Below are 22,169 nucleotides of genomic sequence, written 5' to 3'. Positions count from 1 at the left end.
ATAGAATACAAAATTCATTCTGCATACCATTTTCTAAGTATATTATTAGTATAACTGACCTTTAGAATATCAATTATTATGACTCGTCTACTAAGCATAATATATTCAAAGTTCACTGCACTGATTCAATTCTACTTCCATTAAATTTCTACAGGGAAAAAAAGAAATCTATATCAAACACATATATGTACATTTGAAGACATCTAGATGAAGAATTTGGATGTCAAACAGCAAATCAAATAAAAATATTCTACAGATCTGGGTCAGCAACAAAAAATGCAGGATCCTCAAATCACATTCTCTTTTTTTTAATGTTCAAGGAGAGAATGTATAAATTGCTTGTTTTTAATTATTTTTTTCACTATAAAATGAAACACAATCAGTATTAGTCATTAAGAGACAAAATACTTTTGTGACCTTTTATATCAAAATCAGACTTGTAACGTAAGATATTCTTTGGATCTACTCCTGATGATAATTTCTGACATCTCAACATAGTATAGATCGTAGATGGATGGATCCATGGACAGAGAGATATATAGATAAATAAATACTGATAGACAGACAGAGAGACAAGATAGACCAGACAGATAGATAGGCAGATAAAAAGACAGACAGATAGATAGATAGATAGATAGATAGATAGATAGATAGATAGATAGATAGATAGATAGATAGATAGATAGATAGATAGATAGATAGATAGATAGATAGATAGATAGATAGATAGATAGATAGATAGATAGATAGATAGAACTGAAATGACATGGACTGTGAGCTGAAAAAAAAGAAAATTTACCTCTTTAAGTGAGGCTGCAGCATCTTCACAGTCATTAAATGTAGCAACTCTGTAACCAATAGTTCCAAGGGAAAAACACTACACATACAAGGACAAAATTATAATAACATAACCAACAATAAATATGTCTGCATGATAATAAAACACAAAAACTCTGGACCTACTTAGGAAGACTGCCAAACATGAAAATCATGAGAAACTATTGAGCTGTCCAAATTTCTGACAGAAGTATAAGTAGTGGTTGAGTAATCTAGGACACTGTCTGGTAATCCAGGTCATGGGTTCAAGCCCCCCTAGGCTGCCTATGATTTTTTTTTCACAGCAAGCATATATCATACATCAGCTGCATGTGTTGTACTAGAGACAAATGCATTTCTGTTAATAAGCACATATCCTGCTACAAAATCCCTTACTCTTTAACCCTAACTAGGCATCTTTAAAGACCAAATTTGCGATGCCAAGGTACACGGTTCTGAAAACATATGCATAATTTTGTACATGCATTTTAGATCAAAAAGTGGGCAACAACATGAATTTGTTTCATTTCAATACAAATTGTGTTTTCAGCCTAATATTATAAATGTATGAATATTTTTACTTTTACAGATTCAGCTTATTTGATTTATGCTGTTTGTGATCTCATAAGTATCACAGACAAAATTCATTGAAATTTTTTTTTTTAAAGGTAAAACCCCCCAGATAAATACAGAAGAAATTGCAAAACAATATACAATTTTTGCTAGGAACACCTAAGAGTTTCTTCACCAAAATTCAAACATTTGGAGCTTTATTTTGTGGGGGTAGAACAAAAAGTATTATTTTGCATATGTAATACTTTTTCTGATTCAATATATCGAATCAAATGCCAATTTGAAACCATCTTATAATATTCGACCCCTCTATTAAAATGATGTGAACTAATCTGTTGTTCACATGATTGGGCAAACATTATTCTTAATGATTTATCATGGTGGAAACACAAACTTACCCCGAATACCACAAGAAGATACACAGGAAACTATGGAAAAAATAAAAATGTGGATATTGAGTTCAGACTACTTGTACATTCATTATGCAACATACAACAAACCTCTGGCAGTCTCACTGGCATTATGCAATTCAATATAGCAGTGCTATCTTTGATAATGATTCAAGTGAATAATTTTCAAAAATGAAAAAAGGAAAAAAAATCATTAGATAATTAAGTATAAGTAAGTTTGTTGACCTAAAATGACCTTTGACCTTCACTCGGACACTTCTTATTCATTTCATATTATTCAATATCAAATAACAATCTCATAGTTTCAATGAATTAAATTGTAGTACTTTTAAATAATAAACAAAATATCAATTCTGATCTAAATTATTTGATTTGAAATACCTTTGACCCAACAACTAAAAAATATATTCATATAATTTCTGATACCATTATCCACTTATTATTATAATTTATATCCAAGTGAAGGGTAATATAATGCACACTTTTTGACCCTGAAAATCAAAAATATGTTTTTTTTTTAAGTTTTGTTATTCCTGAGAGACATTTGCTCTTCATTTTATTTCTTTCATTTCCATATTCACTCTTCACTTTTTATAGTGACCAGAAATTTCATCTATTTGTTGATAGTTTATAACTAGTTTGTATAGATTTCATTCAATTAGGACTTATTCTGAAAACTTTGTAAGCTTTGTTCACAAGGGATTTACCCTGCTTACAATTTCAATGTTAATACCACAACATGGTCAAAGATTATTTAGGGTCAATGAACTTTGACCTTGATCATGTGACCTGAAAATCATACAAAATGAGGCAACAGAAAAAAAAAGAAACCAGAGTAATTTAACTCAATTACATTAATAATAAATGACATATTTGCTAAACTTTGACCCTTTCCTTTCATCTGGTACTTCTAGCATGAGCAAATAAACACACTTCAAATATAAAAGGGATCCAAAAAATAAAATTGGAGACAGTATCTAAATCAAAAGAGAAAATGATGTCTCAGATAATTTTCTACCCTTCTTTTTGACACCTTAACCCTAAAAGGCCTGGGGGGGCGGAATCCGCCCCCTCTACATTTTTCACAATAAATCCTCCGTGCAAAATATTTCAACAGCGCCGCTCGCTATTTTTACTTTCAAATCTCACACAATTTTTGGGACCAAATTTGCGATGCCCGGGTACGCGGTTACGAAATCATGCAACATTATTTAAGTGCATGTCAGACCCAAAACAGCTCAAACATGTGAATTCATGTACAAATCCAATGCAAATTGTGTATTTAGCCAAATTCATAAATGTATCATTATTTCTACTTTTACTGATTAAACTTAATTAATTTTGTCTTGTTAATGACAGTTGAGTCTGCAACAATTTCCATTGATGAATTGATATACAATTTTTTGTGTAGTATTTGCTTTTAATTTCCAGTTGTTCCAAGAATCACAAAATAAAGTTCAAACAAAATAAACATGTAGTGCTTATAATGTAACAAATGGTTACTACCCATTTTAAGTACTCTTTTTAAGGTTATAAAACTTTGCATCAATTGACTTTTGTGTACACAGAAAAAAAAATCATCTTTAGGAGCAACTTCAAGCCCGGGGGGGGGGGGGGGGGCGGGGCCACTTACATTGACGAGCGGATACCATGCGCGACCAAAAAAACATGTAAAAAGGATGTCTTTTTCAAGATAGGGCACGTTACGTACATAACGTAATAAGGGTGTCAAAAACACTAAAATAATGAAAAAAGGGTATCTATTTCGCTAGGAAATTTACATGTTTAGGGTCAAATTTGCGAGGGTATAAATTAACAATCAAGACTAAAATGTTTTATAAAGGATGTACTTTTTGCCCCAGGAGTCAACACTACGTGTTTAGAGTACAATCTGCGCGAGTTGGGCTGTACTAAACCCAATGATGTAGGTAAAGGTAAAACCGACGTCCATGTTTGAAATATCGCTGTACTTGTTTAGGGGTACAATTCAGGGAATACTTGCCAATAGTATCGTTTTGTTTCCAATACTTGTTAAGGGTAGGGTTTCACATGCCAATACTTGTTAAGGGGTACATTTTCAGAATATGGAAAATACGTGTTTAGGGTTCTTTTGAGATCTCATGGTCGCGCATGGTATCCACTCGTGAATGGAAGTGGCCCCCCCCCCCCCCCCCCCGGGACTTCAAGTCAATTTTAAAAATGTTGCATATATTTTGGAACTGTGTATCTTGGTATCACATACTTAGTGTAAAAAGATGCATGAGACTTGAAAGTAAAAAGTCATGGAGCAGCGTGGAAAAAGATCTAGGCAGAATGGTTACAAAAATGAGGGGTGGGGTGGGGCAGGAGAATCACCCCCAGCCTCTTTAGATCTCCAGTGCTACTCAACAAAATTTACTCTACAAATGTAGACATGGATAAGTCACATGCAGAAACAGGCTGTCATTTTCCCTTTCATCTTTTCCTTAGATAGTTGTTGCTTTTTAGATTTGAAGCTTTTAATTTTTTTATTTAAATGTGTTTTTAATTTATATTTGTAGGAGCCTGTTTGATACTCGTCAGATATCTGCTGGTGAAGAAGTCAGCAAAGAATCTCTGAGAAATGATTTTGTGAATCATGTCATTGGAGCAGACCAAAAGCCACAGACAATAATCCTGGTTTTGATGAACAAGGTAACTGATACAACCAAAATCTCCATAATTCAATTCAATTCAATTAATTCAAGACCATTAAGGAAATTTGTTTTGAAATTTACAATTACATACATACAATTCATGACAACATCTCAAAAAAAGGGAAAGACATAAACGGCAATTATAAAGAAATAGTGCACCATTACAAAATAATATACAAACATGATATCAACAATGAAAACTCCTACAAAGCACCATCTCCTCCCCTGCGCTTACCCAACAAGAAGGTAAAACAATGTGTCAGTGTGAAGAGAGAGAGAGAAAGAGAGGCAAGAACAGTAGGGAGAGGAGAGATAACAGAGATTACCCCCAGAGAGAAAGGGAGGCAGCAGGAGGGGACAAGACATATGGGCATTTTCACCACAGATGGACACAGATGCTTTATGTTTTTTAATAATACAAGACCTGAAGTTTCTGGGACAATTTTTTTCCGACTCTGGCAGCCATTTTTTATTTCCAAATGGCCGTCAAAGTATGGATACAAATTAGTGTTGAAAATGGTATAATAATACATATTTTGTTTGGACAGATTTTTAAAGAACAGGTTTGATCATGATGTTTTCCCCTGTGATTTAGCTTGCTATTATTATTTATAACACTTTATAAAATCCAATAGAAAGAAACACCAGTAATTCATTTATCTGATAAAAAAATAATGATGAAGTATGTGATATGGTATGTAACGTCAGTTACCAAAAACAGAAACTTTATTTTCTCATTTCCCAGAAAAGAGGATATATCATATGAAACTTGGTAGATTTCCTCTCTAGGTAACACCCCTCCCTTCTACACCAAAATTAAAGATAATCAATTAACAATCAAGCCATAGGGTATCATAAGATATGTGTAACGTCAGTTACTAAGTGGAAAATGTAATGTAAGTTACCGAGATGTAACTCAGTTACCATGATAAAACGTTGGTTACCAATAGTGAAATGCGAATGTGGTCAATTTTATGGTGAAGAAATATTGTATACTTGTTATTCAAGTCTTTCACTTCAATAGTTAAAGGAGAATGAAACCCTTGAAACCAGCTGAATCCATATCAAAGAGAAAAATCAAAGAAACATATTGTTGAAAAATTGAGGAAGATTGAATGAATAATAAGAAAGTTATGAGCATTTGAATATTGAGATCACTAATGCCATGTAGATCCTCCCATTGGCAATGCGACCAAGATCTGTGATGTCACACACGTACAACTCCCTCATTACTTTAGTACTTATTTCACTTATATTCTCATTTTTATAGTCTATCACAAGGTGAGGTGTTCTCTTTATGAGAGGACAAGTACATAGGTTTCACAACATTATATCATTGATGAATCGTTTGTCATATGATGAGAATGAGCAAAAAGAGATGTTTTGCGGTATATTTTCAGTGTCCAAAAGGGGAGAGTTGTTCATCTGTGACATCATAGATCTTGGTCGCATTGCCAATGGGAGGATCTCCATAGCATTAGTGATCTCGACATTCAAATGCTCATAACTCTTCTATTGCTAGTCCTATTTTACTCAAACTTTTGTTGATCTTATTCTTTGATTTTTCTGCTTTCACAAAAGCTAACTTGCTCCAAGAGTTTCATTCTCCTTTAAAGGACAAGTCCACCCCAACAAAAAGTTGATTTGAAAAAAATCCAACAAGCAAAACACTGAAAATTTCATTAAAATCGGATGTAAAATAAGAAAGTTGTGACATTTTAAAGTTTCGCTTAATTTCACAATTTAACAGTTAGAGGCCGTTCTTATTACGCTTTCTAAAACTAGTTTACTGGAAACCGATTCAGGAAATCACTTTGGAAGATCGCTTTGCTAGCGTTCCCACTTGATCACACAAAAGTGGTTTTCAAAATCACTTCACGTAAAGCGCTCTCAGTGGGGTGACACGTTTCGCGCGAAATTCGAAACCGCAGCATGGGCATTCTACACCTGTCATGTGGAGTAGCGCGCTCAAAATGTGCGAAGATCGCTTCTCGAAGAACGGTCCTCACTTACGCTAAAACCAGTTTAACAAGGCAAAGCGATCTTGAAAACGACATCGCGAGGTGGTTTTCCAAACTGGTTTGGAAGATCGCTTCCAAGACCGCTTCGACCGTTCTCACTACACGTTAAACTAGTTTCCACTAAACTAGTTTTAGGAAGGTAGTGAGAACAGCCTCTTATATGCACATCTTGGTCGGTATGCAAATTGGCAGACTGATGATGTCACCCACTCACTATTTCTTTTGTATTTTATCATATGAAATATGAAATATTCTAATTTTCTCCCCCTTGTCAAGTGAAAAAAGTTTTTATTTCTTCCTGAACATGTGGAATTACCATTATTTTAACAGTTTAGGTTAAGTTAAGTTGGTCCTTATTGTCAAATCTGTAAAAATCGAAATATTGTATTATTCAAACAATAAAAACACTAGATTTTAATTCGTCATGTGGAGGAATTAGGTGGTCTGTCGTATAGATAGATAAACAGGAAAAAAATATTTAAACAGATATTAGATTGAAAAATAGATAGACAAACAGATTTACATATTCATACAGATACATCTAAGAAAGATAATTATATATATAGATGGATGGAGTGATGGATGGAGAGATAAATGATAGGTGGTTATATTAATAAAATATAGACATATAGATAGATAGAGAGACAGACATATAGATAGAGAGACAGACATATAGATAGATAGAGAGACAGACATATAGATAGAGAGACAGACATATAGATAGAGAGACAGACATATAGATAGATAGACAGACATATAGATAGATAGAGAGACAGACATATAGATAGATAGAGAGACAGACATATAGATAGATAGAGAGACAGACATATAGATAGATAGAGAGACAGACATATAGATAAATAGACAGACATATAGATAGATAGAGAGACAGACATATAGATAGATAGAGAGACAGACATATATATACAGTGCGTCCCAAAAAAAACTATACACTTTTGAAATGGCTGCCAAATGAAAAATGTAGCACTTTGGGGAAAAAGACTTACATATATGGAAAGCCAATAAAGTCAACTTTCAAATGACACCAAAAAGTTGGAAAACTATTCATGCTTGAGCGAGCACTGCCCACTGAAACAAAGGGTATGAAAATTAGGATGGGCTGGAATTAGCCTTCCAATTTATGTCAGTTTATGAGAGGCAAATCCTTTCGAACTTGCAAAGTTAAGGGCGTTGTGATAAATTAATGATCAGCCGTGACCAGTTTGGGTTGCTTAAGCAAATTTTTTAAATTATTAAATTGAACTTTAATGCATGAGTGAACATAAATTACACTTTTTGGGCAGCATTTCAACTTTATCATGTGGATCTCAGCAATGTGTTCATGGGAGTCGGGAGAATAGGGGCTGAGATAGGACTTGAGTGGGAGAAGTAGGTTGATGGAATAAGGGTCAACAGAACATTCAGCCCCCGCCCCCTCCCTCTTTCCCGCCCTACCCTCCTGTTGAGAGACTGATGGCTATTGTCATGTACACGTGAAGTCCAGAGCAGAATGTTGATTTAATGATTAATTCTAAATTGGGGCATCAACTTTTTCCTATCAATCATTTAATCAACAATTTATCAGTAAATCAACTCATTCAATGTGCGATGTGATCAATCAAACATTATTTTTTTTCAATAAATTACCTATTTAATCATCATAATCATTAAATTTCTTGGTAATCATTCAATAAAAAAACTGACCATTAGCCACCGGTCACTTGGCAGTTAAGTTTTGAATAGGCTACAATCCAGGAAGTGAGACAGAGAGAGAGAGGGGGGGGGGGGCTGGGAAATGGAGGTGGAGAGGGGAGGGTACATACATGTATGACTTTTAATTTGTAAAAGGACAAAAAGAAGAGGAATGCCCCTTTAACCAAGTCTTAGCATATCACGCCCTCTTGCTTGTAACAGGTATACCATCACATTGTAACTCTGACTCTCACCAACACACTTCTGAGGTCCACAAGATGAATATGCTACACTAAAATTACAATTCCTGTTCACTCATGCATTACATCTCAATTTAGTAACTCATGGAATTTGCCTAAGAAACCATAACTTATCTCACTCATAAATAGCATAACACCCTTAGCTTTGTAAGTTCCAAAGGACTAACCTAAAAAAACTGTAAGGCTAATTCCTGCCCAGCCTAGCCAAGCTTAGTCTCTCAGGAGGAGAGAAGTGGGGGGAGGGGGTAGAGATGGAGGGAGGGGTTGCTAAATGTTCTGTTGACCTTTATCCCATCAACGTACTTCACCTACATGTACCTAAGTCATATTACCCCCCTCTTTTTCTGACTGTCATGAACACATTGTTGAGATCCACATGATAAAGACAAAATGCTGCACTAAAAATTGCAGTTCATGATCACTCATGCATTAAATTTCAATTCAATAACGCATTAAATTTTCACAAACAACAAACCGGGGGGCGTTTCATGAAAGGACTTGTCGGACGTTTTATCCGACAAGTCCCATTTTATCCGACAGTTACCATAGTAACAGTACCTCTCAGCCAATCAACATCAGAGAAAGATGTCAGATCTGACAACTTGTCGGATGAAAATGTTGATGAAACACTCCCCAGATCTTTAATTCACCAAATAACCCTCAACTTTGCAAGTACCAAACAAAAAAACCTGAAAGAAATTGGAATGCCAATTCCGGCCCACCCTAATTTTCATACCCTTTGTTTCAGTGGGCAGTGCTCGCTCAAGCATGAATAGTTTTCCAACTTTTTGGTGTCATTTGAAAGTTGACTTTATTGGCTTTCCATATCTATAAGTCTTTTCCCCCAAAGTGCTACATTTTTTTATTTGGCAGCCATTTCAAAAGTGTATAGTTTTTTTTGGGACGCACTGTAGATAGAGAGACAGACATATAGATAGATAGAGAGACAGACATATAGATAGATAGAGAGACAGATATATAGATAGATAGATAGATTGATAGATAGATAGAGAGATGATAGGTGGTTATATTCATAAAACATAGATAGACATATAGATAGAAAGAGAGACAGACAGATAGATAGAGAGACAGACATATAGAGAGATATAGAGACAGACATATAGATAGATAGACAGACATATATATATATATATAGAGATAGACAGACATATAGATAGACAGAGAGACAGAAATATAGATAGATAGAGAGACAGACATATAGATAGATAGATAGACATATAGAGCCTGTTCAGACCGGCAGAGATAGCGCGATCTAGCGCGCGCTAGATCGCGCTATCTCTGCGGTGTGGAAGGTACAACGTCGTTTCGGTCCGCCCAACAGCGAGCCAAAACGGCGTGCCACTGGAGCACCTCTTGGGGGTGGTCCACGAGAGATAGCGCGGTCTAGCGCGCGCTAGATCGCGCTATCTCTGCCGGTGTGAACCCGAGCTACGATAGCACGCCGGAAGTCATCTACACGCGGGGAATTTTATACTCATTCTATTTTGGTGCGATCTGAATCTGAATCGGTACAACTCAACACTCCTAATTTTATGGAGTAAAACGCGTCGGAACATCGTGAAAATAGAAATATAGTAAGTAATGCGTCATGGCAACAGGACCTCTCAAAAAAGGGGGTGCTACGATAGACCGCGCTATCTCACTGCGGTGTGAATCCGGCGAATGCCAATGGGCGGACCGTGGATCGCGCTACGATAGCGCGATCCACGGTCCGCCCACGGTCCCCCCTTGCGGTGTGAACAGCCTCTTGGAGAGACAGACATATAGATAGATAGAGATAGATAGATAGAGAGACAGATAGACAGATAGATAGATAGATAGATAGATGGATAGATAGATAGACATATCTAAACAGATAGATACATATATATTAGACAGAGAGAGAGAGATAGATAGATAGATAGATAGATAGATAGACAGATAGATATACAATGTAGGTAGATAGACAGACAGACATATGGATAGATAGAGAGGGACATATTCAAACAGATAGATATATATTAGACAGAGAAATAGATATGTCATGTAGGTAGATAGACAGACAGATAGATAGATATAATATCAAAAAAAGTAATTATAATCTGTTTTATTTTGCAATATTTTAGCTATTATTTATTAGAATTCTTAGAATTGATCGTGGGCAAGATAGCAAAAAAAAAAAAAAAAAAATCATGTTCACCCGCGGACTCGAACCCCTGCCCGCATGATTGAATGAGATGCAAGTCTGACGCCTAACCGATTGAGCTAGAATATTTCCCATAGGCTTTACACGTAAGCAAAACACGAGAATCTCAAATCCAATCTTGCAAGTGAAATACGGGCATGATCCCGGCATCTGATCGGAAAATGAAGGGAACTCTTCCGAAAGCTTAGAATCTCAGCTACAACATACTAAAAGTTCAGGGATAACTGACAACAAAAATTGGAGATATGGCTCACGAAATAGAGGAATGTAGAATCTAGTTTTGAGAAAAAGTCATGTCCCATAGAGATTACACGCAAAATGAGTAAAAATGACATGCCTTTATTATTTGCAATTTTTCAGGATGATCCGTTAAATCAAAATGAAAAATAAAGGCAATAATTCAGAAAGAGTAAGACCTAAGCTACAAGATATCCAAAATTGGGTGAAAATTGACCAATATTCACGGAGTTAGAGCCAAATTTGCATAATTATAATGACGTCATAATACGCAAAATGGATATTTTGACTTCCGACGCCATTTTGATGACGTCATAATATAATTGAGGGTCAATTTTATCACAAACCCGTGAGATCGAAGGCCGAGATTTAAGGAGGGGGGGGGGAATACCCCCCTCACCCTCAGCTGTGAGATGGATCCAAATAACCCAACTCTTTTAGGGTTAAAGGGGTAATCCAGGCTGAGAATAATAGTAACTAAATAAATGGGTGAATGTAAGTTCAGATCACCTAGTGGATGTCAAAGGCTATATATATATTGAATAACAAGTGGAACGCCTCTGGCAGTCTCGCCTGCATTACGCAATTCGATATAGCAGCAGTGCTTCCTTTGAAAACAGAGCTTATTCACAAAAGAAAACACTAATATGATAATAAAGATAATAAAATATTATGTCCATTGACCCAAAATGACCTTTGACAATGATCATGTGACCTAAGACATGTGCAAAACAATCATTCATACTTGATTACCCTTATGTCAATGTTTCATGAGCAAGTACCATAAACTTTTAAAGTTATGATGACAATACCTCAAATAACCCCAACATGGCCAGTTTGTTGGCCCTAGGTGACCTTTGACCTTAATCATGTGATGTGAAACTCAGGCAGGATATTCAGTGATACACTATTACCCTTATGTCTAAGTTCTATGAACTAGGTTCATATAATTTTGAAGTTATGACAACATTTCAAAAACTTAACCTTGGTTAAGATTTCGATATTGATTCCAACATGGTCTAAGTTCATTGACCCTAAATGACCTTTAACATTGGTCATGTGACCTGAATCTCAGGCAGGATGTTCAGTAATACTTCATTACCCTTATGTCCAAGTTTCATGAACTTGGTCCATATACTTTCTAAGTTATGATGACATTTCAAAAACTTAACCTTGGTTAAGATTTCAATGTTGACGACGCCGCCGTCGCCATCGGAAAAGCGGCGCCTATAGTCTCGCTCTGCTATGCAGGCGAGACAAAAATGTAAGGATTTTGAATTTTCGAAGATGATTTTGAAACAGTATTATATTAAACATGGATATATTGATTTTGTTTTGAACCCCATGTAAATATCTAGACCTGCCATCTGTTTGGTAGGAGATGATGAACCTGGTCTCTTGTGTAAGTAATTGTTTGCTATATTATCCATGTCTTGAACTTGAATAAAGTCAGGATTAAATAAACGGGTATCTGAAATTTGATGAATATTATTTCAGGTGACTGGTTAAAAAAGTCATATTAGATCAATTTAATAAGATAAGAATTGTTATCTTGTTCAATATTTAAAAAATATTTAATCACACGATGGTTATTGAATATGATATAATATGAAATAAAATGCATGTTTTTTACTCAAGGTCAACGAACTAAGGATTTCATTTATATCAAATTAATTATTTTTCTCTCTTTTTGAAGTTTTGATGTTTTTTTTTATATTTGGGGGTCTTAAGAGCAGTTAAGGAACTTGAGAGGAATAAAGCTTTCCAAATATGTATTGCTTGATTATGATTGTGATGAAAATACAATAATTCTTAGTTTCAATTTTGCAGAGAAACAATTACTTACAAGATATGGATTGGTGATGTTTTTATGCCCAAAACAATCAGAAGTATTTTTAATTGGTCTGAAATAGGAGTTCCCAAGAGAAAAATAACTATGATTGAAAAAGGCAGAGAAGAATTTTTGTTTTCTCCGAAAGTTTGAAGACTAAATTCTGAATAAAATTGAACGCATAGGTCTCATGGATTGTAAAATTCACTATTATTGTGCTATTTCTAAAGACAACTATTTAAATACTAATAAATTAATCACATTTGGTTTAGTAAAATGTTGAAGAAATAAAATTGTGGGGCAAAATAAAATTGTGAAACCCACCTTTCAAAGTAATCAATGCACTATCCATCTTTATTGATTTCTTTGAAAGGTGAGTTTCACAATCTGTATTGTCCATGAACAGACATGTTTTTCATAACTGTTTCAGAAACGGATTTTGAAATGAATTTTCCTTTTTAACACATCATGAGCACTGACGAAGAGTGTGACATAACCTTTCATGTTTGTGAACTACATTCCTCTTGAAATATACTAAACCAATTATGATTAATTTATTCCTTACATGCCGAAGCAGACTATTTCTATTTCATTTTAATATCGATATCCTTGCACCATAATCTGAAATATATTACAGACTCACTGGCCATATAACTTCTTTAAATCTGCTATCTAACTTGACAGGAATGATGTCAAACACCAAGGCACTCCAGAGACTGGCAAGGAGAGTAAAGACAGTAAGCCACTGTACGAGTTTAGTTGCCATGTTGAATTTATATCTGAAAGAAACAAGAGAATAAAGGACTAGAATTTTTCATGAGGGTTTATAAAAATGTAAATAGTAAAGCCTTGCTATTAAGCATCAAAGAATTACACATCTTCTTAGAGTAATAAAAAAAAATTACAAAAAATGAAGAAATAAAGAAAACCACACCTGCACATCCCACAAAAACATAAATAAATTAGATTTAAATTCGTCATGCGGACGAATTAGGTGGTCTGTCCTTATTCTCGCCATCATGATCACTATTTTCATGTTCATGCAGATCAATATGATCTTCATGATGACAACGGAATGTTCATTATGGATGGAATACTTGTGAAAGACGGGAGATGATAAAGCACTGTAAAAAGGTCTCTATGATATATGAAAATACATGTGATATGAAAAAAAAGTAATTATAATATGTTTTATCTTGCAATATTTTAACTATTTTTTATTAGAATTCTTATAATTGATCGTGCGCAAGTAAAAAAAAAAAAAAAAATCATGTTCACCCGCGGACTCGAACCCCTGCCCGCATGATTGAATGAGATGCAAGTCTGACGCCTAACCGATTGAGCTAGAATATTTCCCATAGACTTTACATGAAAGGAAAATACGAGAATCTCAAATCCAATTTTGCAAGTGATACGGGCATGATCCAGGCATCTGATCAAAAAATGGAGGGAACACTTCCGAAAGCTTAGAATCTCAGCTACGACATACTAAAAGCTCAGGGAAAACTGACAAGAAAAAATGGAGATATGGCTCACGAAATAGAGGAATGTCAAATCTAGTTTTGAGAAAAAGTCATGTCCCATAGAGATTACACGCAAAATGAGTAAAAATGACACGCCTTTATTATTTGCAATTTTTGAGGATGATCCGTTTATTAAAATGAAAAATAAAGGGAATCATTCAGAAAGAGTAAGACCTAAGCTACAACATATGTGACTCGACACACCGAAATGAGAGACAAGTCGGAATGTTCCAAATTCAATTTTTTTAGTGATTATTATTTCCCGTTTCTTTACCTTTAATTTGCTATATCACTTGACCCTTAAAAGTAAATATTAGTAGAGATATTAGCCTTAGAATGCAAGAAGAATTGGGCTCTTGAAAATAACAGTGGAATGCCTCTGGCCGTCTCACCTGCATCACGCGATTCAATATAGCAGCAGTGCTGATTTTGAAAACTACTATAACTCGCACAAGATGTTCAGTGATACTTGGTTACTCTTATTTCCACGTTTTATGAACTAGACCAATACACTTATAGAGATATGATGGCAATTCAACAAATACCCCCAACGTGGCCAAAGTTCTTTGACCTTACATGACCTTTGACCTTGATCATGTGACCTGAAACTCGCACAGGATGTTCAGTGATACTTGATTACTATTATGTCCAAGTTTTATGAACTAGACCAACACACTTTCAAATTTATGGCTGTAATTCAACAAATACCCCAATTTGGCCAAAGTTCATTGACCCTAAATGACCTTTGACCTTGATCATGTGACCTGAAACTTGCACAGGATGTTCAGTAATACTTGATTACTATTATGTCCAAGTTTCATGAATCAGATCCATAAACTTTCAAAGTTATGATGGTAATTCAACAGATACCCCCAATTCGGCCAAAGTTCATTGACCCTAAATGACCTTTGACCTTGGTCATATGATGTGAAACTCATGCAGGATGTTCAGTGATACTTGATTAACCTTATGTATAAGTTTCATGAACTAGGTCCATATATTTTCTAAGTTATGATGACATTTCAAAAACTTAACCTTAGGTTAAGATTTTGATGTTGATTCCCCCAACATGGTCTAAGTTCATTGACCCTAAATGACCTTTGACCTTGGTCATGTGACATGAAACTCAGGCAGGATGTTCAGTAATACTTGATTAACCTTATGGCCAAGTTTCATGAACTAGGTCCATATACTTTCTAAGTTATGCTGTCATTTCAAAAACTTAACCTCAGGTTAAGATTTGGTGTTGACGCCGCCGCCGCCGTCGCCGTCGGAAAAGCGGCGCCTATAGTCTCACTCTGCTATGCAGGTGAGACAAAAATCAAGAGAAAAACGCCTTCGAAGTTTGACTTCCGTTTTGACCCTGCTCCATGAAAAAATCTATTTTGCCACCGCCGAGCTAACCGAAATGCCCTAGTAACCGCTTGCCAAAAAAGGCGAAACGATTAACCAATGAGGAGGCTGCTTTGAGAACAATAGTCAACTTGCAAGTCACGCGCGACTGCAAGACGAAACAACGTTCCATGTCAATCAATTATCTTCTACACATCAGTGGTTAAACCGGGGTTTTATAATAATCTTCGTGAAAGAAAAAGAATGCCATGATATAAAAGGTTGGACCTAAAACCACGGAGGAGGGAGTATTCCAATAGTGCCATCGGCTTGTTTGAATGTCGATGGAGTTTACTCTCACCCGGACTCTTGACATGTAATCTATCAAGCGAGTCATTATGACCTGAACTTTAACCGCATGTTAATAAAAAAAAAAAAATATCCCTTGTAAAAATAATGGTAAGATGGGCCTTCAAAATAATTTGTACCTCACCTTTACTAATGGCTTGTGTGCTCATGTTTTATTAATGCTTATGTTAGATTGAGACAATGAGAACAAAAACGCGAATAATTTGTTCAATATCGTCTATTACCGATCATTTGGGGGGTTATAATTTACAGCATTGGAATGATTTGAAATTAGTACAAAATACATAAAGGTATATTAATGAAAAAAGGCAACAGAAAAAGGTTTATAATGATTCTAAAAGTGGTGCAGAAAAAAAACCTTGACATAAACGTCTTAATTCTACAACAAAAAGAGCGAGGAGGTACCCTGAGTAAAGTCCCGTTATAATTATTTCCAACAGAGGATAGATTAGGGGAGATACGCTTTTTATTTTTTTAAACAAACAAGTGCACACCTAGTTACAAATAATGCGTAAAGCATTTCCATTTATCTGAATGAAGGATATAAGAGCAAAGGTGTCGTAGCCGCGGGAATCGATCCCGGACTCTCCATGTATAGCCAGGCACCTTAGACCACTCGGCCACGGCACCTCCAACATGAATGCTGATTCGGATCGATATCAAGCACAACCAATATTTTATTCTAACACAGTGACAGATAAAGAATTAGAACATGCAAATGCCTTGTGCAACAAGTCTTTGTAAGATTGAATGATCAAATTTGGAGGAGAGAGAACCCCCCTAAAAAGAGAAAAAAACATAATAATAATAAATTCAAAATAAAAAAATAAAACGAAATAAAAGCCCGGTTGTGTTTATAGTTCTCTGTTTTTTTCTTGTCCATTTTCTTAATTTTCCAATAGAACTTTTGACTCATTCCATTCTACCTTAATTTCCCGCTGTTGTTTGCTATTTTGTCATCTTTGTTGTTTATTTCCCTTTCTTACTAATCACGCTAGCATAGTATTTTGGAATGATTTGTTCTTTCTCACATGTTCTTCTTTCCTTCCTTTCCCGCTTTCCTTCCGTTTTCCCTTTGTATGTTTTTCTTACTTTTTCATAGGCGGATCCAGCACTGATAACAGTGTGAGAACTGATTAAAAAGCTACAATAATCCGTCTTTAAATGCAGTCTCGACTTTCGACATCGCACTGAACACGCCATTTCTGAGTTGATGATTGACACTTGACACGTTTTGAAATAACAAAAGCCCGGACGTTGTGAGTAACAAAACCTAGACTACGGTAGACCCGGCGGTCGCCCGACGAGCGCCGGCGCGGTTTCGTATTAACAATTGATCATTAGCCTTTGTGTTACGGGGTCCTGGCCGCCCAAACTACGATGGATTGTGAGCTTTAGATAATAATGATAATTTTCCAAAGTTACAAAGCGCTGATCTCCTTTGTTTGAACAGTTCTTGTGCTTGGCTTTCATTTCGCCATTATTACGTTATCACCAATCTTGACCAACCTTATAACTCAGATTTCGCATCCCGTTTGACGGTTAAGTAACTCTTTGATAAATATAATTAAAAGACAATTATTAAAATCTCTTTGAAGCACGGGCGGGAATGAAAGGGAAGGGGGAGCCTAGGTTTTCATTTCTCTGCCACGGCCCGTTAATTGCTTTTAATTTTATATAGATTAAAAATTATAATCACAAGCCCTTTAAAGCACTTTACTTCAGGGGCGCGGTGGAGCGAATTTGAAGGGGGGCACTGGGAAAAATGGCACCTTCTCGTTAAAAAAGAAAGACTAATCTACAGTAGTGTGGTGAGCGAAAAATTTTGAATTGGCTGCAGTATCGAAGCTTCGAGCGAGCAAAAATGAACATTTTTATAACGAAAATCAAATTTTGTGTTAGATTTTGACATAAATTATAGGCCTATTCAGAAATAATATCATTATCTCTCTTTCCTTCTCTTATATTTTCTTTCTTTTTTCTTGGTTGTGATTTTTTTTGGGGGGGAGGCAAGAGTCCCCCCATCTGTACGCATCTACACACTCAACTGACTGATGAAACTTAATGCACGTATGATTATTCTTTTTTCCTTGAGAAGTATATTGCTTTATTTCTTGTTTCAAAGGGGCACTCGTTAACACCGTGACTAAACTGATGGTCCTTCCCAAGTGAAAGGGGCACAGAACATGTTGGTAAGGGGCACTTTCTTGGGTAAAAAGGGGCACTGATAAGAGAAAGGGCACCGTATAAGAAATCAAAGGGGCCCCTTCTAACGGCATAAAACGGGTCCTTCTCGGGTGTGAAAGGCGCTGCACGTACAAAACACGTTCGTGATGGCATTTGGGGGTAAAAATTGGCATACGAAAAATGGCACTTGCTAACACACACAAAAGAGAAGATCAAACTGGGAAAAAACGATAAACCGAAACATAAAGAGGATAAAACAAAGATAAGAACAAGAAGAAAAGGGGCATGGAGGTAAAGACGGTGGGTGTGGCAAGGAAGAATAAAGAACGGCTGTGAAAAAAAAAATAGAAGATCGAATGGGAGAAGAAGGAATAATATAGAACAACAAAACATAAGAGGGAAAAGGAAGAGGAATAAGACGTTGGGATGAGCAAGAGAGAGAAAGGAGAAGGAAAAGGGGAAGAAATGAGGTCAAAAAATTAGAGCAGATCGACGAGGTAGGAGAAAAAGAAATGGAGGGGGAGGAATAAGATCGTGGGGATGAGCAGGTGAGAGGAAGAAGGAAAACAGAAATATATTAAAGAGGAACGAAATAAAAAAAGAAGAGGAATAAGGCGGTGGGTGAGGGAGGGAGAAAACAAAGAAGGAAAGAAGAGAGAGAAGATTGAAGGGAGAGAAGAACGAAAACAGAATTATGTAAATAGAAACGAAAAGGGGGAAAATAGGAAAAAAATGTAAAGGGTGAACAAAGGGGAGAGAGAAGAAGGAAAGGGGGAGAAAATAATCGACATAGAAAAAAGAGAAGATCGAAAGGGAACAAGAACGGCAAACAAAAGAGGAATTAACGAATTAGAATTAAAGAAGTGAAAGGGGTTGAGGAAGAACAAGAGGGAGATTTAGAAAGAAGAGACCGAATGGCCTGAATGAGAAGAGCGAACGAAAAGGGGGAGAAGGGAAGAAAGGAAGAAATAAAACACAAGAAAGACGAAAGAAGAACTGAAGGTAAGAGAATAACAGAGAGGGAAAGAGAGAATAGATCTGGACAAAGTCGAAGGGGACAACATGACAATGACTTGTAGGTTAATGTTAATTTCAATAGGTGTATTTTAAATGACTAATATTTTCAATCAATATCGTAAGACCCGTATACCTTTATCAAAAAATAAAAAATGCAGGCCTACTGCATGGTCCTTTCGGGCCATATTTCATTGGTCAAAGTCATGGGCGGATCCAGGATTTTCCAAAAAAAGGTTTTCAACCATAATATTAGGATATTTCGTACCCGCCAAAAAATTGACAAGCAAAAAAAAGAATAGGTCTTCAATTTCAAAAGGGGGGTACATCCCGGGGTATATCTCGGCTTCAATGGCATTTTTACATTACAAATTTTTAATTTTTCTTCTCCCCCCCCCCTGGATCCGCGCCTTGTCGAAGTTGATAATTATTCTACTGTCTCTGACTTCCTGTTATTTCTGACAGTTATTTCTTTCTCTATCGTTCATTCAAACATGATAAAAATTGAAGGCAAAAATAATTGGAAATAATGAAGCCCACCAAGCTTTCATGATAAACTTTTTTTTCTTTTGTTAATGATACTGCAGATCCATTAACCCACATTCGCGAACATACAATACTTTTATGGATATTAAACCATTTTTTTTTTAAATAAAGTTTTCTCTTCGAAACATCCCGATCACTTGCAAATAATAAAGAGAATCTTCAACATGTCCATGTTATGTTTCATGAAATAAATCCTCGCCAACAAACCGTGTTATGAATTTTGCGTTTACGCATGACTTTTTGTGCGATTATAGACAAGCTATACGCTCTAAATCAGGTAGGCCTATTAATATATCGCTAACGCCCCCGCCTGGTACCAACTACCATTATCACAAAAATAACCCTTTAGAAGTTGAATCCCGTTTGTTAACTTTTGTCAAGAAGCCCCCTTTTCAATTTCAGAATACGTATTGAAAGCGATGCTTTTGATCTTTCTTTTGAAGCTCATTGAACCGATCGATCGATCGATCGATTGAGCGGCCGGTCGGACGCTGCCAGCTGTACTCTAGTTTAAATGAATAGCCAATCAACAATGGCGTACGTTGCTAGGGGCGGAGCTTAGTATGAAGCGAAATTCGATCAAGTCGAGCGTGCCAAGTATCAGAAAATTTCGAACTGACCGAAAAAAACACTCGCAGAAAAACTCTTTTTTTATCACTTTCCCGTCATCAAATTCACTCATTTTTTTCACAGAGTAATCATGAAACATGGAAAAATTAGAAAATGAAAAAAAAAAAAATCTTCAAAATTTCGACTTTTTTATTAGTTCGTCGAATTTCTAGGAATTTTGATTTGCGACTTCTCTCTCATTTCGGTATGGCCGATCACATATCAAAAATTGGGCGAAATTTGATCAATATTCACGGAGTTAGAGCCAAATTTGCATAATTATAATGACGTCATAACGCGCAAAATGGATATTTTGACTTCCGACGCAATTTTGATGACGTCATAATATACGTTAGGGTCAAATGAGACATGAAATCATATGTATGATTCATATTCTATCGTTCTGAAGAGCTACAGTGAATTTTTAATAGGCATGTTTTTGCCCATATAGAGCCTATGGAAAGAGCTTGCGCGCACACGTGCTGGAAACTTTAATGGGTGCTCATTCCCTCATTAATGATCGTAGAGAGCTGATCGAGGTATCAATTTGATCAGAATTATATCAATAATAGGTACGCATAGAAAAAACAGCGAATTTATGCTGCGTAACGCTGTTATGCGCGCGCAAAATCTTGAAATGCTTAAAATGACCTGAAACGTACCCCAAAAAATGTATAGGCCATTTGGAGAATTTGTTTAGCTTTGACACGCGCGTACGCACGCGTCATGACCTTTACATGACCTTTGATGACATTGACAGACGACCTTTGACCTAAAGTTTATTTGATGTGAATATGATTGACTATCGATTATCCGTTATGTAGATATGATCAAATTAAGAATTTTACAAAATTGCGCGTAGATGTCGTCATCATGACCAGGTGACCTTGAAAAGCTACGTATGCCGTCTCTATGATGGACTCTATACATGACAAAAAATCAGCAAAATTGATCCAGCCGATTCGGAGAAAACTTGCCAACAAACATAGGTGCGAAAAATAAATAAATAAATAAAGAAAATTCTGACGAAATTAAGAGATGATCTGTCATAGACAGACCACCTAATAATGGGTACATGTATCATGTAATATAATTCCAGTTACTGTCAGGTGAGTGGTACTGGTAGCAGGCGCCAACGAGTGCCCTGTTTTAGCCTTAGCTTAGATCTACTTGGGGGTGGGTTGTCCAGACACAATTTTTTTTTTCAGTTTGGAACCTTCTATCATGTCTTTTTTGTCTTGATTACACAAAGTTATGAATTCAGTAAGCTTCAATTTAGTTCTCTACGATATTGCTCAACACTTTGTTCTAAAGTGGAGCGCCTCTGGCAGTCTCATCTGCATCACGCGATTCAATATAGCAGCAGTGCTGACATTGAAAATCTACTATGAAATAATTATTCACAAAAAACACCATTCGTATAATGATACAATGCGACCAATGGGTGTGTTTACGGGGACATCACGATAGACAGCGGGTCCGATAGACCGCGGGTCCGTTAGACCGCGGGTCCGATAGACCGCAGGTCCGATAGTCCGCGGGTCCGATAGACCGCGGGTCCGATAGTCCGCAGTGTGTGTAAAATTATGATCAGATATATCAAATGTCATTGAGAGGTCCAAAGGTCAAATGATACAAGGCCATGGGGTTCTATCAGGTGCAGATCCATGGGGGGCCGAGGAAGAACTGCCTCACCCCAACCCCCAGCTCAAAAAAAGAGGGGGGAAGAGGGGAAAAGGGAGAGAATAAAAAAGAAAGAGGAAGATGGGAAAAGAAGAGAATAGAAAAGAGAGTAAGAAGGAGAAAGGAAGAGAAGAAAAAAAAAGAGAAGAAAAAGGGGAAAGGAAAGACAAAGAAAATGGGAGAAG

The 22,169-nt window shown here is 36.2% G+C and overlaps 1 protein-coding gene across 2 annotated transcripts in view; it reads right to left on the bottom strand.

The window, feature by feature from the left end:
* The window catches only part of LOC129256128 (dolichol-phosphate mannosyltransferase subunit 3-like), a 53,817-nt gene that overhangs the window by 6,394 nt on the left and 25,254 nt on the right, over positions 1–22,169 (bottom strand). The window contains exons 3-5 of one of the 2 annotated variants that reach the window (XM_064097638.1): positions 13,365–13,500; positions 1,788–1,817; positions 800–877 (exon numbers count right to left, since the gene is read on the bottom strand). In XM_064097638.1, coding sequence (XP_063953708.1) covers positions 800–877; positions 1,788–1,817; positions 13,365–13,487 — 231 coding nt within the window. In that variant the 5' untranslated portion in view covers positions 13,488–13,500. Of the gene's footprint in view, positions 1–799; positions 878–1,787; positions 1,818–13,364; positions 13,526–22,169 lie in introns of those variants that run through there. The other variant, XM_064097639.1, reaches the window with a different exon arrangement.

This window comes from Lytechinus pictus, chromosome 3 (assembly GCF_037042905.1).
Source record: "Lytechinus pictus isolate F3 Inbred chromosome 3, Lp3.0, whole genome shotgun sequence".
NCBI lineage: Eukaryota > Metazoa > Echinodermata > Echinoidea > Temnopleuroida > Toxopneustidae > Lytechinus > Lytechinus pictus.
This window is presented reverse-complemented; position numbering and strand designations above follow the sequence as displayed.